This window comes from Mustela nivalis (assembly GCF_964662115.1).
Source record: "Mustela nivalis genome assembly, chromosome: X".
Classification (NCBI taxonomy): domain Eukaryota; kingdom Metazoa; phylum Chordata; class Mammalia; order Carnivora; family Mustelidae; genus Mustela; species Mustela nivalis.
The window spans coordinates 119,053,151-119,071,095 of NC_139040.1; the positions used below are offsets into that span (position 1 = coordinate 119,053,151).

The window sequence follows — 17,945 nt, forward strand, 5'->3', positions numbered from 1 at the left end:
TTTGGGGGCAGAAGTTCTCAGCCCCAGATGCCTATCAGAATCCTCTGGGAAGCTTTTCACAATATATATGGATTCAATCTCTGAGCCTAGGGGCCTGAACTAGAATTTTTTAAAAAGCTTCCTGGCTGATGTTCATACACAGCCTGGAGTGAGAACCAGTCTTCGAGGCTTCGGCAAACATAACATGTGAAGAAAATAAAATAGCACGTGCGATCACTGGGAAAGAAGGAGTTTCCAGATAAAATGCAGAGTTTCTAATGAACCATGAATAATTTGGGGGGATAAGTATGTCCCGAGTATTGCATGGGACATACTCAGTCTAAAAAAATTATTTTTTGAAATTCATATTTAACTGGGAATTCTGCACATTTTTTTTTTGCTATGTCTAGTAACCCTAAAAGAAAAGTTAAATTAGCTCTGTTTATTGGTGCTACAATAGTCTACCTCGAAAACCCAAGAGACCATGTTTAAAAAAAAAACCAAAACCTTTTATTCTTACTAACAATATTTGATAAGGAGGTATATATGTAGATATATTACAACTTATTTTTTTACTCTAACAGTAAGTACCTAGAAATGAAAATGGGGATAAGTTTTTCTTATAATTGTGGCAAAAAACTATAAAATATTCAGGAATAAATTTAATATTAGAGACATAAGACCCATCAAAGAAAACCTATAATGTGCTATTAAAAGACAGAAAACAATTTATGAACAAATGGAAGGTTATAATTGTTTTTAGATAGGAATACTTACTATAATTAAAAATGTTAAATTTTCCAAATGTAATATATAAATTTCATTCAATTTCAATTAGAACCTTAACAGGACTTTTCTTGGAATTTTATAAGGTTATCTTAAAGTTCACAGAGAAATAAATGTCTGAAAATAGCTAAGAAAAGGATGAAAAGGACAGTGGAGGAGCCTTACCATGTGTCGGGGGATTCTATAAAGCCACAAAAATCAAATTAACATCAGTATGAAAAGAAGCAAAAATTAATGAACCTATCTAGAAAATCTAGAATATTGGTATATTTGAGAAATTAGTTTATGACCAGTGTGTTGGTTCAATTTCGTGTCAAAGCATGGACTGTTCAATAAAGGAGACCAGAGTGACACAGTATCCATATGGAGGAATGTACAAATAAACCATATAGTAGAGTACATAAAATCAACTCCTGGACATAAAGGCTTAATGGAAAAATTAAAATCTTGCAAGAAAATCCAAGAGAGTAGGGGCACCAGGGTGGCTCAGTTGGTTAAGCATCTGACTCTTTATTTTGTCTGCGGTCATGACCTCAGGGTCCTGGGATAGAGCCCCATGTCAGGTTCTGTGCTCAGCGGGGAGTCTGAGATGCTCTCTCTGCCTTTCCCTGTGCCCCTCCCCGCTTGCTCTAAAATAAAACAATCTTTGAAAAAAAGAAAAGAAAGAAAGAAAATCCAAGAGAGTAAGTACATCAACTAGAGGGAAAGAGAAGACTTTCTTCAAGTCCAGAAGTTGCAAACACAAATATGCAGGGTCTGTAAGCCCACACCAGCCCCAACTGCCCTGGGGTATAAAAAATAAGCCATGGGGTCTTTTTGCCTTGTTTTGGTTTTTCTCTGGTTTTCATCCTTTTCTCTTTTTTATATTATTATTATTTTTCTAAAAAGCCACAGTTTAAAAGAACAATGAGCATATGAAAGAGTCAGCTCTAGAACCTCACTCAACCGCAGGGGAGCTCTGCTGGAATATTCCAGGTGGGAGGGGCTGGCAGACATAGTTTGTACTCCTCTTCTACCTTGAAAGCACAGACCAGTGCACAATCTAGGCGCCCTAACCAGCCTGCCTGCTCAGCAAACCTGAGCCTCTGGCCCACACCAGCTGCAGGTCTCCCACCAAGGTGACCACAGGGCAGTACACACTAGGATACGGCTGGGGAGAACTCACTACAGGCCCGGCCTACACACTGAGGTGACACAGCTGCAAAGCACCCCAGAATATGCTAGGCCCACGCCCCTTTGGCTTTAGATGGCTTGCTAGGGTGTCTGGCTTGCTAGGGTGTCAACTACTCCAGAACATCTCAACTGACATCTGCTCCGGATCCAGCTGCCCTGCCAGGATGCCCCCTGCAGGGAGTGCCCTGGAAACCCCTGGCCTGTGCCTGCATCAGTTTCAGCCACCTCACCAGGGCACGCCCTGTGTAGAATGCCCTGGAACCCTCCCGCCTGCACTGACCTTGTCTCCAGCTGCCTAGCAAGGGCATCTCCTGCCAAAGCAGCTTGGGAGACCCTGGTTCGCATGTGGTTGAGCTTCAGCTGTCCTGCTGGGGCAGTTTGCAAGGAGAGCCCAGGGACCACATCAGTCCATGCCCATTTTATCTTCAGCTGTCCTGCTAGGGTGCCCTCTATGCAAAGCACCCTGGGACCTTCTGGCCTGTACCTTACCTCAATTCCAGCCACCCCTTCATTCAGAGCAACCTTTGCACAGAGTCCAGGAACACCATGGTTTATATTCACTTCTGCTTCAGCTATCTAGCCAAGGTACCCCTCTATTTGGAGAGCCCCAGGCCCCCCCAGCCTGCGTGCACTTTCGTTTCAGCTACCCTACTAGGGCACCCTCTGCACAGAGAGCTCAGGGACCTCACAGCCCCCACACCACATCAGCTCTCCCCACCTTGCCAAGGTACCCCCTGCGCAGAGGACCGTGGAAGCCTCTGGCTAGCACCCACTTCAGCTGCAAGTATCCTGCTGGGCTCACCTCAGCACGCAGATCCCCGGGACACCCTGGCATGCATCTGCTTCAGTGGCAGCTGTCCTGACAGGGCACCTGCTCCACAGAAAGCCCCAGGACCCCTATTCCATGGCAGCCACAGTTCCAATCAGCTGGCAAAATTCACCAAGCACACACAGTCGATACAGGGAATGACCAAACACAAGACCATTCCATCAACTTTAGGAGAAGTAGCCATTCTGCCTAATCCACAGAAACAAACAGAGGAAGTCAAGCAAAAGAAGGAGACAGAGAAATATGCTCCAAAATAAAGAACAAGAGGGGCACCTGGGTGGCTCAGTAAGTTAAGCATCTGCCTTTGGTTCAGGTCATGATCCTGGGGTCCTGGGACCAAGACCCACATCAGGCTCCCTGCTCAGTGGGAAGCCTGCTTCTCCCTCTCCCTCTGCCTGTCACTCCTCCTGCTTGCGCTCTCTCACCCTCTCTCTGTCAAATAAATAAATAAAATCTTAAAAAAAAAAAGAAAAAAAACACAGAAAAACAACTAAACAAAACAGAGATAAGCAACATGTATGATAAAGAATTTAAATGAACATAAAAATAGTCACTGGGCCAGAGAGATGAGTGGAAGAATTCAGTGAGACCTCCAATAAAGACATAGAAGATACATTAAAAAAAAAAAAAAACAGAGTTGAAGAATACAATAACTGAAATAAAATTAAAAAACACTAGAGAGAATCAAGAGTACATTAGCAGATGCAGAAGAACATATCAGTGACTTGGAAGATAGGGTAATGGAAAGCACCCAAGCTGAGCAGCAAAAAGGGAAAAAAATTTTTTTAAATAAGGATAGTTTAAGGGATTTCTTGGACATCAAGCAAAACATTTGCATTATAGGGGTCCCAGAAGAAGAAGAGGGACAAAGAGGTAGGAAACTTATTTGAAGAAATAATAGCCAGAAATTTCTCTAACCTGACAAGGAAATAGACACCCAAGTCCAAGAAGCACCAGAGTTCCAAAGAAGAAAAACACAAGGCCCACATCACTACACATAATTAAAATGTCAAAGTTTAAAGATAGAGAATTTTGAAAGCAGCAAGAGAGAAAAAGTTATCTTCAAGTGAAAACCCCATAAATCTATCAGCTGATTTATCAGCAGAAACTTGGCAAGCCAGAAGAAAATGGCATGATATATTCAAAGTGCTAAAAAGAAAAACACCTGCAACTAAGAATACTTTACCTGGCAAAGTTATCATGCAGATTTGAAGAGATAGAATAACCCCAGAAAAACAAAAGATAAAGGAGTTAATCATTACTAAACCAGCCTTACAAAAAATGTCAAAGGGACGTTACGTGAAAAAGAAATGTGTGTAATTAGACATAAGAATATTATGAATTAAAAGATGTAAAATATGACAACATATACACAAAACACAGAGTAGGGAGTTAAACAAGAAAAGAGGAAAAGTTTTTTTCCTTTCTTTTTATTAGAACGTATTTGAAATTAAATGACAGTAAATTAATATAGATCATTTACCTAGGACGTTATATAGGAACCACACATGCACGCGCGCGCACACACACACACACACACACACACAACCAGAAAGAAAGTCAAACATTATAGAAACTCATCAATCACAAAAGGAGAGCAAAAGAACAGAGAAGAAATACAAAAGCAACCAGAAAACAAATAACAAAAGGCAATAAGTACATACCTACAAGTAATTACTTTAAATGTATGTGGCCTAAATGTTCCAATCAAAAGACATGGGGTGCTGGAATGGATTATAAAAACCAAACCAAACCAAAACAAAACAAAACCTATCTATATGCTGCCTATAAGAAACTCACCTCAGTCCTAAAGACACATATGGAATGAAAAAGAAGTCAGGGAAAAACAGTTACCATGCAAATGCAAGTGAAAATAAAAGCTGGGGTATAGCTTTATATCAGACAAAATAGACCTTAAAACAAACACTGTAACAAGAGCCAAAAAGGGCATTACAGGTGGATGGCTCAGTCAGTTAAGTGTCTGGTTCTTGATTTTGGCCCAGGCCATGATCTCAGAGTGAGATTGAGCCCTGCACGGGGCTCTGCACTGGGTATGGAGCCTGCTTAAGATTCTCTCTCTCCCTCTCTCTGCCCTGTCCCTCCCTACTGTCTGTTCTCTCTTAAAGAAATAATAATAATAATTAAAAAAAAAACCCTGTAAATAATCTAATCTTATTCCTAAAGGAACTGGAAAAAGAATAACAAAGCCCAAGGTGAGTAGAAGAAAGGAAATTATACTGATCAGAGTGGAAATAAATGACAGATTAAAAAAAAATAGAAAAAAAAAATCAATGAAGGCAAAAACTGGTTTTTCGAAAAGATAAACAAAATTGATAAAGCCTTACTCACATTCATCAAGAAAGCAAGGGCCCAAATAAAGAAAATCTGAACTAAGAGAAAAGAAACTGACACTACAAAAATACTAAGAATTAGAATAATATGAAAACTAATGAATGAATTAATTAATCTAAAAGACATGGATAAATTCCTAGACACATACAATCTTCTAAAACTGCACCAGGAGGAAACAGAAAATCTAAACAGATTATAAGTAACAAAAATGATTCAGTAATCAAAAAACTACCAAAAATTAAAAATCCAGGACCAGATGGATTTACAAGTGAACTTGACCAAACATTTAAAGAAGAGTTAATACTTATTCTCCTCAAATTATGGCAAAAAATAGAAGAGGAGGTTATCATAGAGAAGATGGGTGGGGAAAACAATGAAATAGGTGAAGGGGATTAAGAGTACATTTATTTCGATGAGCACTGAGTAATGTATAGAATTGTTGAATTATTATATTGTACACATGAAACTAATATAAAGCTATTATATCACAAAAAAGAAAAAAAATAGAAGAGGAAGGAAAGCTTCTAAATACATTCTACAAGGACAGCATACCCTGATACCAAAACCAGACAAAAGACCACAAGACAGACAGACAGACAGGGGGAGGGGAGGAGAGGGGAGAGGAAAAGAAAACTACGGGCCAATATCTCTGATGAACACAGATGCAAAAATCCTCAACAGAATATTAGCAAAACACATAAAACAATACATTAAAGATAATTCACCACAACTGTAATTTATTCCAGGGATGCAAGGATGGTTCAGTATCTGCAAATCAATGTGATACACTACAGCAACCAAGTGAAGGATAAAAGTCATATGATCATCTCAATAGATGCAGGAAAAGCATTTGACAAAATTCAATGTTCATTCATGATTTAAAAAACCTCTCAACACAGTATTGTTAGAGGGTATATACCTCAACATTAATAAAGGCCATATTTGAGGGCGCCTGGGTGGCTCAGTGGGTTAGGCCGCTGCCTTCGGCTCAGGTCATGATCTCAGGGTCCTGGGATTGAGTCCCACATCGGGCTCTCTGCTCGGCAGAGAGCCTGGTTCCCTCTCTCTCTCTCTCTCTCTCTCTCTCTGCCTGCCTCTCCATCGACTTGTGATCTCTCTCTGTCAAATAAATAAATAAAATCTTTTAAAAAAATAGCTTTAAAAAAATAAAGGCCATATTTGAAAAACGCACAGTTAACAGCATACTCAACTGTAAAACACTGGTAGTTTTTCCTCAAAGATCAGTAATGAGACAAGGATGTCTACTTTCACCACTTTTATCCAACATAGTACTAGAAGTCCTAGCCACAGCAGTCAGATAAGAAAACAAAAGGAATCCATATTGGTAAGAAGTTAAAATGTCATTATTTGCAGATGACATGATACTATACATAGTCAATCCTATGTATCAACAAAAAACTACTAGAATAAATTAATTCAGTGAAGTTGCAGGATACAAATTAATACCCCCAAATTGGTAGCATTTCTATACATCAATAATGAAGTAGCAGAAAGAAACTGAGAAATTTATAGCTGCCTAGGAATAAATATAACCAAAGAGGTGAAAGACCTGTACTCCAAAAACTATAAAACACTAATGAATTAAATTCAAGATGAAACAAATGGAAAGATATTCCATGCTTGTGGATTGGAAGAATTAATATTGTTAAAATATCCATATCACCACATCTACAGGGTCAATGGAATCTCGATCAAAATGCCAACAGTATTTTTCACAAAACTAGAACAAATAATACTAAAATTTGCATGGAAGTGGAAGACCCTAAGTAGCCAAAGCAATCTTGAGAAAGAAGAAAGCTGGAGGTATCACAATTTCAGGTTTCAAGATATAGTACAAAGCTTAGTAAGCAAAAGGACATGATACCAGCACAAAACAAGACATGGAGATCAATGGAATAGAATAGAGAGCCCAGAAATAAACTCACAGTTATATGTTCACTCGTTTGTCTAATCTATGACAAAGGAAACAGGAATATACAATGGGGGAAAGACCATCTCTTTAACAAATGGTGTTGGGAAAACTGGACAGCTACATGTAGAAGAATCAAACTGGACCGTTTTTTTTTTTTCTTAAAGATTTTTTATTTACTCATTTGAGACAGAGTGCAAGAGTGAAAATGGGAGCAGGGGAGAAGAGAGTCTGAGGGAGAAGCAGCAGCAGACTCCCCATGCTGAGCAGGAAGCCTGATACAGGGATCGACCCCATAACCCTGGGATCATGACCTGGGTCAAATGCAGATGCTTAACCGACTGAGCCACCCAGGTGCCCCCAAACTGGACCACTTTTTAACACCATACATAAACATAGACTCAAAACGGATTAAAGACCTGAATGTAAGACCTGAAACCATAGGAGAACACAGACAGTAATTTCTCGGACATTGGCCACAGTAAGATTTTTCTGGACGTGCCTCCCGAGGCAAGGAAAACAAAAGCAAGAATAAACTACCGGGACTACATCAAAATAAAAACCTTTACACAGTGAAGGAAACCGTCAACAAAACAAAAAGAGACTATATTTGCAAATGACATCTCTGATACAAAGTTAACATCCAAGAAATATAAGGACCTTGTACAACTCAATATAAAAAAAAAAAAAAAACAATTTAAAACCGGGCAGAGGACCTGAATAGACTTTTTAAAGAAGACATACGAATGGCCAACAGACCCACAAAAAGGTGCTCGACATCACTCATCATCAGGGAATATATATATCAAAACCTCAAAGAGAGATCACCACACACCTTTTGGAATAGCTAGACTCAAAAACACAAGGAACAAGTGTTGGCGAGGATGTGGAGAAAAAGGAACTCTCATGCACTGTTGGTGGGAAGGCAGACTGGTGCAGCCGCTGTGGAGAGCACTATAGGGTTTCCTTGAACAATTAAAAATGGAACTACCATTATGTTCCCAAAATTCTACTACTGGGTATTTACCCAGAGAAAACAAAAACACTTCTTCAAAAAGACACATGCCCCCCTGTGTTTACCGCAGCAGGATGCGGAAGCAACCTAAGTGTCCACTGACAGATGGGTAAGGAAGGTGTGTGGGGGGGAGTGGGTACACATACCTCCAATGGCATATTATGTAGCCATCATAGAGGACGAGATTGTGCCATTCGAGACAACATGGGTGGACTTTGTTAAGAAAAAGAAGTCAGACTAAGACAAATATCATATGACTTCACTTACAAGTGGAATCCTAACAAAAGGACAAATGAATAAACAAAAAACAGAATCAAACAGAGAACAAGGTAATTGTTGCCAGAGGGGAGGTGAGACCATGTTGAGCAAAATGGGTGAAGGGGAGTGGGAAACACAGGCTTCCAGTTATGTAAGTTTGGGGAATTAAAGACCCAGTGTAAGGCACACACTCAATGCTATTGTTATAAGGATGTATCAGGGCAGACAATGACTATACTTTGTTGAATCACTACATTGTACAACCAAAAGTAATGTAACATGGTGTCACCTATACTAAAAAAATTTAAAAATTAAAAATAAATACATATTACAAAAGTAGAAAAGCAAATAAGGTTATATTTACTACATAAAATATAAGAACTTTTGTAAGAGAAGGGAACATGACAAAGTCAACAGCAAGAGATGTGGACAAAAATTTCCAACACAAATGACAAAGGGTTAATTTCTGTATTATATGAAAATATCTTACCATCTGATAAGTTGAAGTGCTCAAAAGAAAAAAATGAGCAAAAAAAAAAATCCCAAATATAGAAGCCACAGAACAGCATGTCCAGACAGATGAAAAGATGCTCAAAATCTCTAGCAGAGAATATCAATTAAAGAACTCTGTGGTGAGTGCTGTGAACTGTGTAAGACGGATGAATCACAGACCTGTACCTCTGAAACAATACATTATATGCTAATTAAAAAAAACTTATGAGATCATTTTATACCCATCAGAGTCACAAAACAGAACTGTAACCCCTAATGCTAGTAGAGATGAGGGAGAAGGGAGTTTTCATACATTACACATGGAAATGGCATTACCACAGAGTTTTAGGAAGACAATACAACAGCTCAGCCTTTTTTTTTTTTTTTAAAGATTTTATTTGTTTATTTGACAGAGAGAGAGAGATCACAAGTACACAGAGAGGCAGGCAAAGAGAGAGGGGGAAGCAGGCTCCCCACGGAGCAGAGAGCCTGATGCGGGGCTCGATCCCAGGACCCTGGGATCATGACCTGAGCCGAAGGCAGAGGCTTTAACCCACTGAACCACACAGGTTCTTCGACAGCTCAGCTCTTAATTTTAAAAGACAGTTAATATACTAACCAGAGATTCAATTTCTGGCAGTCCGTCCCATTAGTAGGGATCGATTAGGCCCCCTCTGTAGGAACATACATTCAATATTTATTGCAGCCTTGCCTTAGGGGTATTGAGCTAGAAACAAAAATCAATTCCTATTAAAAGCAGGCTGGCAGGGGCACCTGGGTGGCTCAGTGGGTTAAAGCCTCTGCTTTCGGCTCGTGTCATGATCTGAGTCCTGGGATCGAGCCCCACATCGGGCTCTCTGCTCAGCGTGGAGCCTGCTTCCCCTCTCTCTCTCTCTGCCTGCCTCTCTGCCTACTTGTGATCTTTCCCGGTCAAATAAATAAATAAATAAAATCTTAAAAAAAAAAAAAAGCAGGCTGGCTAAATCAAGGATGGTCCTCCATAGCACGGAATTATTATACGGCCATTAAAAAGAAAAATCAGTGAACCAAAGGGTTCATGGTAACAGGGTCCGTAATTACCCCAAAGTCTGTCAGTAGCAGAGTGGATAAATAAGTTCTGGTATATTCACACAACAGGGGTTGGAGAATAACCAGAATGAACAGACGACAACTACATACCACCACCTTGTGAATGTCATAAATACAAGGTCGCACAAAAAAGGAGGTACTGAATGACTCCATGGACACAAAGCAGACCAAAAAATAACCGACGCGGCTACAAATCACAGTGATTATTACACTTGGATGGGGGAAGGGGGAGAAACACGGCAGGAGGCGTGAGGGGAACTCTGGGACACTGCAGGTTCTGTCTCTTTTTTTTTTTTTCTTTTTAAGATTTTATTTATTTGACAGACAGAGATCACAAGTAGGCAGAGGCAGGCAGAGAGAGGAGGTGGGGGGGGGGGAGCAGGCTCCCTGCTGAGCAAAGAGCCCGATGCGGGGCTGGATCCCAGGACCCTGAGATCATGACCTGAGGCGAAGGCAGAGGCTTTAACCCACTGAGCCACCCAGGCGCCCCAGGTTCTGATCTTGATCTGGATGCTTACATGGGTGTGCTCCTTGTGGAAATTCACCAAGCAGTACACTCATGATGTGTGCGTTTGTAAAAGAATTAGAGGCATTATAACTTGTAGGGATTTCAATTAGGTCTTATTGGTTGAGGGAAGACAAATGCAGAGAAATATGTAGACTAGAATGTCGTTTTTATACAGTATGCAATAATAAAACTGCATTAAGGATTACTGCGTATGTAAACACATGCTTGTACGAGGACAGATCGAAGTCTGCATAGGTTCATGTGGGACGGATAAAAACACAGAAGGCCATATTGTGGGTTCGCGTGGCTTCCCTAGGTGAGGGAGAAAGGGTGATGAAGGCCATGATTATGTTATAAAGGGGAAAAAAGGGGCCCTTGTTTCTTTAAAAAAGTATATAAAAAAAATATCCCATTTGTGTAAAAAAAATTAAAAACATTGAAGAGGAAAATTATTGGGGCACCTAGGTGGCTCAGTGGGTTAAGGCCTCTGCCTTCGGCTCAGGTCATGATCCCAGGGTCCTGGGATGGAGCACCAAGTCAGGCTCTCTGCTCAGCGGGGAGCCTGCTTCCCCCCTCTCTCTGCCTGCCTCTCTGCCTGCTTGTGATCTGTCAAATAAATAAATCTTTTTTTTTTAAAATAAAGAAGAGAATTATTGAGAGAGAAGTTCTACTGAAGTTTACCAGAGACTCACTAAGTGATAATATTGTGTAATTCCAGCATCGTGGCATATTGTGAACATCAATCATTGTCTAAGTAAAAATACGAAGGCTCAAAATTATTAACAAAGAGCAATAGATTTTAAAAAAAATCTATTTATTGGCTTTTAGCAATATGGTGGACTCAGACAACTTGAAAATCCTCTTACCATAATCACCTAGAAGTACTGGGTAAAATGTAACATAATTATTTTAAGTGTGCAGTTAAGCTCACGAATAATAAAAGCAAATCCCCGGGTGCCAGAAACAAAGAGGGAAGTGGGACAGCACAGGGGCGAATGCTTGCACTAATGGGTATTTGTCTCCAGAACCCAGGGGTTTGGTGTTAATTCCCACACAGGGGTAATAAATGAAGCTTTGGGAGGTAGGGAATTGGAACTGAGTACTTCGCATAAAGCCAAGACCCTCAAAGGGCTCTTTGATTTATGAAAAGATTTAAAAACAAGAGAGACCACAGGACACAGGGCTTTGGGTGGGAAAAAAAGAAAAGCTTTCTGAGAATTCAAAACCGCAGGACCACAATTCGCGCTGCTTTTACTCTACCCACATAGTTCAGAAATGCCAGACTCAAAAGTAACAGAATTATTCCTCAAGCAGGGATACTATCTTGGCCCAAGGCAGAAGCAAACAAAAAACTTCTCTCGAGAGTTGCGCCCACAACCAGAGACTATGGGATTTTACCCAGGGAAAAAAACCCCAAAAGCCCTGCTAGGGAGGGATTCACAATAAAAAATGACAGAGCCCACGCGGGACCCATCCAACCTGATCGAGAGTCTGCACACAGAATCATACCCCCAGGAACGCTCAACACAGACACAACCAGAGATTATCAAATACATACATATAAAATGAAGAGTAGAAAGGAAGAAAACAAATCCTAAAAGAACTAAACCCTACGAACAAGAGAGCCAGAAGAGTTGAACCAAATAAAATAGGAGAAAACCCATCAGGTATCATAGAATAAATCTTTTTGAACAGATTGTAATGATAATGAAAAACTATTAAGACATTAGAGAAGACTAAACTAATTGGGAAAAATACACCATGTTTATGGATAGGGAGACTCGATACAGTGAAAATGTCAATTCTCTCCAGGTTAATCTATAAATTTAAGGCAGTTCCCAGCAAAATCCAACAGGAGATTTCACAGAAATCCTAAAATGTACAGTTTTGTGAATACCGAAGCTCTGCTCCCAGGGAATACAAGGTTTGGTCCCTGAGAGCCTCTGGTCACAAGATTTTTGTCAAGTGACCCATGACAGACCTCCTCTATGTGTGTTTCTGTTCAAGGACACCTCACTTCATAGGTACATTAACTGGGGTCAGCAGCATTCAGCCCCCAGCCCCGGAAGCTTATTTAATACACCTGTTTTCTCCCAACCACTTCCCTGCCTCCCGTCTCCATCTCAATCCCCGCCCCCCCGCCCCAGGGTCTTCTTGCTCTTAGGAACAACACTAGAAAACCGTTCAGCACTATGTTTGAGGATCATCTTAAACACTGAAATCACCAACACAAAACAAATGGGGCCCTAAATTAAGCCCAGGTGAAGGACATTCATTCACAGTAGGAGAACCAAACCAGAAGGCAGAGCATCGCCGTGTTTGCCCTCAACTGGTACACGTTTGACTCCAAATTTCACTACTTGCACCCGGCCACCATAAATATGGATTTGGGGTCACACACTTCAGTGAGTAGGGGAATTTGCAAATACAGAGCCCGCAAACAATAAGCAACGACTGTATCTTTGTATTTCCAGGGTTGGAAAGAATATTTGTTTTTAGACAAGAGGCAAAAAGCATAAATTACAACAGAAAAGACTGACAAACTGGGTAAGCTGACATTTAAAACTTCTGCCTGGGGCTTGCAGACGCCGCCCTGGAGCATCCCACGCCACCAAGCCATCGGTCAACCCGTCTGTGTTCCTCCGGATTGCTGGGGACCACAAGCCCTCGGGCTGTGTCTCCTATGAGCTGTCGGCGGACCAAGTTCCAGTGACAGCAGAGAACGTCTGTGCTCTGAGCACTAGGGAGAAAGGATTTGCTTATAAAGGTTCCTGCTTTCACAGGATTATTCCCTAATTTCTGTGCCAGGGTGGTGACGTCACAGGTCATTGTGACACTGGCGGCCAGTCCATCTAGGAGGAGAAATTTGGTAAGAATTTCTTTCTGGGGGGACGCCTGGGTGGCTCAGTTGGTTAAGCAGCTGCCTTCGGCTCAGGTCATGATCCCAGCGTCCTGAGATCGAGTCCCACATCGGGCTCCTTGCTCGGCAGGGAGCCTGCTTCTCCCTCTGCCTCTGCCTGCCATTCTGTCTGCCTGTGCTCACTCTCTCTCCCCCCCTCTCTCTGATAAATAAATAAATAAATAAAAATCTTAAAAAAAAAAAAAGAATTTCTTTCTGGGGCACACAGGTTCTGGCATCTTGTCCACAGCAAATGCTGGACCCAACACAAACGGTTCCCGGTTTTTCACCTGCACTGCCAAAGCCGCAGTGGTAGGAGGGCGGGCACGCGGTCTTTGGCAAGGTGCGGGAGAGCAGGAACATTGTGGACACCATGAAACACTCTGGGTCCGGGAATGGCAAGACCAGCAAGAAGCTCACCATGGCCAACTGTGCACAAATCTCCTAAATTTGACTTGCATTTAACTACCAGACCGTTCCTTCTGTAGCTCAGGAGGGCACCCCTTCACCCCCAGCTGCTCCAAATATCCTACAATCTCTGTGCTCTTGCTGCGACTCCACGGGTTCCAGATTTTCCTTGTTCCCCTCCAAGTCTAGCTGGATTGCAGTTGAGAACTATGAAATAAAAATGAACAAACAAAAAAACCTTCTGCGTAAAAATCTATGTCAGAAGGAAACCTGAAAAAAACCCGAACTATATTGTTCACCCCAAACTAATAACACTGTATGTTAACTGAAATTATAATAAAACTGTAAGAATATACTTATATTAGAAAGAAAGTGAAAAATAAAGTCACAGACTGGGAGAAGATAATCTGCTCCCCAGATAAGCAAAGGATTGTTATCAAGGAGAGCTTTAAAGTTCCTAGAAATCAGTAAGAAAAAGAAAAATGAGGAAAGGGGGAAAAAAATGAGGAAAAGAACAAGCATTTTCTTAAAAGAAAACAGACTGCCAAACAAAAATATGTTCCATCTCATTTGTAATAAATATAAATTAAAAGTGAGATTTCACAACTCTCTATATATTGTACATAAATACTTTGTCAAATTGAAATGTGGCTGAAGATAACTCATGTTTCAAGCGGGAGTTTTACAACATTCAGTAACAATCTTCAGTAAAACCTAACTACATTTTTAGGTAAAATTTCCAACAAAGGCATTTAATTTCAGAGATTAGAAGCCCAAGGAAGAAGATGAGAGTTCCAGAAAGGACCCCCAAAATAGATAACCAAAGGATACTCAGGAAGCAACAAAAAGACTCATTCTTGACCACCAGGGATTGGACGTTTCTCAAAACCACTATCCTGGGATTATCAGTGGATTTTCACGTGAGATAATGGGGCAGAAGCTCTGTATACACCAGGGAGTACACATTCAGAGCACTCATCAAGATTCTGTTCTTTTGGGGCGCCTGGGTGGCTCAGTCGGTTGCGCGACTGCCTTCAGCTCAGGTCATGATCCCGGGGTTCTGAGATGGAGCCCCACATCAGGCTCTCCCTGCTCAGTGGGGAGCCTGCTTCTCCCTCTGCCTGCCGTTCCCCCTGCTTGCTCGCTCGCTCTCTCTCTTGCTCTCAAAAAAAAAAAAAAAAAAAAAAAAAAAAAAGATTGCTCTCTTGGAACCACTCTCAGTACAAAATTCTGTATTAGTCGGGGTTTTATAGATACATAAAACCAGCAGAAGGGGTTGACACAAAAGTGGGATCTGGGTAAACAGGTTCTGGAAGACGCCTTACCTGGTGTTGGAGCTCGAAGTCCTCAGGGTAGGTAGTCAGGAGGGGAAGATGAACACAGGCTCGAACCCACACACACACAAGCCGGCACCGCACAAGGACGGACCGCAGCCAGACTCCCTTCCTACTGTTTCTGGCGTTGGTGATGAGGCCGTGCTGTGGAAGCCACGGCCCTTCATCACGGAGCTAACACACACCTGGCCCGGGTGTCTCATCACGGAGCTGACACACACCTGGCCCGGGTGCCTCATCACGGAGCTGACACACACCTGGCCCGGGTGCCTCATCACGGAGCTGACACACACCTGGCCCGGGTGCCTCATCACGGAGCTGACACACACCTGGCCCGGGTGCCTCATCACGGAGCTGACACACACCTGGCCCAGGAATCAGAGAAGCTGACAGAGGATCCAGGGGAACTTAGAGCAATTGTGGGCCACTTCACACCAACAAAGTGACTCCGCAGCTCAGCAACAGCGTGTGCGAGCTACACTATGGCTGCTACTTCCCTTGGCCTTCCCAATCACTCAAGAGTCTCCCTGGCCACCCACTTTAACCGGAAACATACGAGAACAGGCATTCTGAGAAATGCGGTTCAGCCTAGCCAAACTGACACACTGCAAAGCTGTCACATTCTTTAATGGTTGTGTCTCTTCCGAACCTCCTTTTGTTCTAGAGTTAGCCTTAGTAAATTACATTTTTCTCTAAGAAACAGTCTATTCACCTATTTTTAAAAATAGTTACTCATCATATTCTTGGGAACTATTTTTAGCAATTTCTGGTAGAGCTACAGTTGTATTCCTTTTCACTCATTAATATGGCTATCTTATGTTGTTTCTAATTTAATTACATTATTATCAGAGAATGTAGTATCTTTGTTTTTGTTTGCTTGGTATTTGAGATATGTGTTGAAGTCTAGTAGAGGGTCAATTTTTATAAATGTTCCATGTGTGCTTGAAAACAATGTGTATTATCTAAAATTAATTCCAGAGTGCATGCGCACACGTGCACACGCACACACACACACACACACACAAAATTCAGTGGATTAACTGAGTTGTCCAAAAATCTATACACTGTTCTGTTATATAAATGGTCTATTCCTGACATAGGTGTATTAAAAATCTCCCTCTATCAATTTTTCCTAGTAATTACGTCAATTTTTGCATTATAAATTTTAAAGCTGTTATTGGATGCATATGTGTTTATAATTCTTTTATCATCATGGTGAATCATTCCTCTTAGCATTCAATAATGACCCCTTTTATCCCTAATGATATTTTTGCCTCAAAGGCTATATCCTGTCCAACATTAGTACTGCTACAGTTTTAATTATGCTGTTTTTTTATTGCCCACTAGGGCTTTCTATTACTTTCTTACCAGCTCAGCTATGCATTTAAAAAAGATATTTGTTACATTTTATCCATTATTCCTGGTGTGTGTACCAGGTAGTTGTGGATATCTAACCTGGCATATTGATAGATCTTAAGGTTCTCAAAATTAGAAAAAAATGAAATGCATATTCGCCTTTAGAGAGAAATCTAGATGCTTGATATGCATTCAGGATAGTAGAATAAATTGCACAACGTGTGCATAACCAAAGCCCCATCTCCCCGTGAAGGCGGCAAACGATCTTAACTGTAGGGCTCAATCTGAATTGTGTTCACCTTGTGTCTCCAACAGACAAGACAAAAAAAATAGGTTTTTTCAAACAATATACTCCTACAGCTTCCCCCAAGAGTTCGATATGGGCCCCATCCCTCAAGGGTGGTTCCCCCAAGATTGAGAATCACTGGTTTATGGTCTCCAAAGAAGATTCAGTTTAAAGACGGACATATTTTATTCCATTAACAGTTTGGTATGCCTCCTCCCATCCCTTAGTCACTCACACATGTTGCACTTTTCTCTGGTGCTCTGTGGGTTCCTTTCACATGTTTCCAAACTGCTCTGGTCTCCTGGTCCAAGAGGCCAACACTAGGATCAAACCCAGTTTCTACTTGGCAATGTATGAGTCCTAACACTGGAGCCAAATCCTATCAGCTGACATTTAACCTAGTTTACCAATTACCACTTCATGGGGACTTCAAACCCCATACTATACATCTGCTTGTGGCATGAATGGGGGGGGGGTCTACCTTTCTCTACTACTGATTATGAATTACAAGGGTTTTGCAAAGATGGCGCCAGTAATTTGGGCCCAAGAGTTTACAAGGAGGGAAAGCCCTCGTTCTTGCTAAGGAGATTGGCCATCTGATTTGTTCAACTTCTCCAATTTATGCACTACATAGAAAGCCTTAAGAAACTCATTAAAGTCAATGCTTCCATCTTTGTTTAAGTCCATTCTTTCAGCGAGCTCATCAATTTGAAAATCCTCAATGTGAATGCTGTAGTGACTATTGAAGAGTTTCCACATGGCACGAAATTCTTCCATGGAAATCAGGCCTAAAGGAATAAAGAAGAAGGTGTGAGTGTTGGTTTTAAGACCCACCTAATGGAGGCGGGGGGACTTATACTGATTGAAGAGTCCTAATGAGAAGCTCACTCACATGCCCAAACATCGAGACACTGAAGGAAATAAAAAAGTCAGACTGTCAATTTAAGACACAATATGTCACTTTCACGTACCTGAGATTATTCCAGGTCCAGATTATACTCAAGGTCCTGAGGTTATTCCAAACCTGGAAGTAGTATACACCGAAGGGATGGGGGTAGACTGTGGACTGTGGGGCTCTATTTAAGGGAAAGGGACATCAAAGCAGAGGGAGAAGATACTCTGGCCCTCAATAAGATAATGGAAAACAATGGCTCTGCCATGTTTTATAGACAATGATTTACTTTCATATTTTGATTATTGACCTTTGGTATTCAATGATCTCTGCAGTTGGGGAGTATCTGATGATTTTTT

At 41.3% G+C, this 17,945-nt stretch overlaps 1 protein-coding gene across 3 annotated transcripts in view; it reads right to left on the minus strand.

The window, feature by feature from the left end:
* Window positions 1-16,861: 16,861 nt before the first annotated feature.
* The window catches only part of PPEF1 (protein phosphatase with EF-hand domain 1), a 113,482-nt gene continuing 112,398 nt past the window's right edge, over window positions 16,862-17,945 (minus strand). For all 3 annotated transcript variants that reach the window (XM_082718378.1, XM_082718376.1, XM_082718377.1), the window contains one exon: window positions 16,862-17,482. In XM_082718378.1, coding sequence (XP_082574504.1) covers window positions 17,274-17,482 — 209 coding nt within the window. In that variant the 3' untranslated portion in view covers window positions 16,862-17,273. The remainder of the gene's footprint in view (window positions 17,483-17,945) is intronic.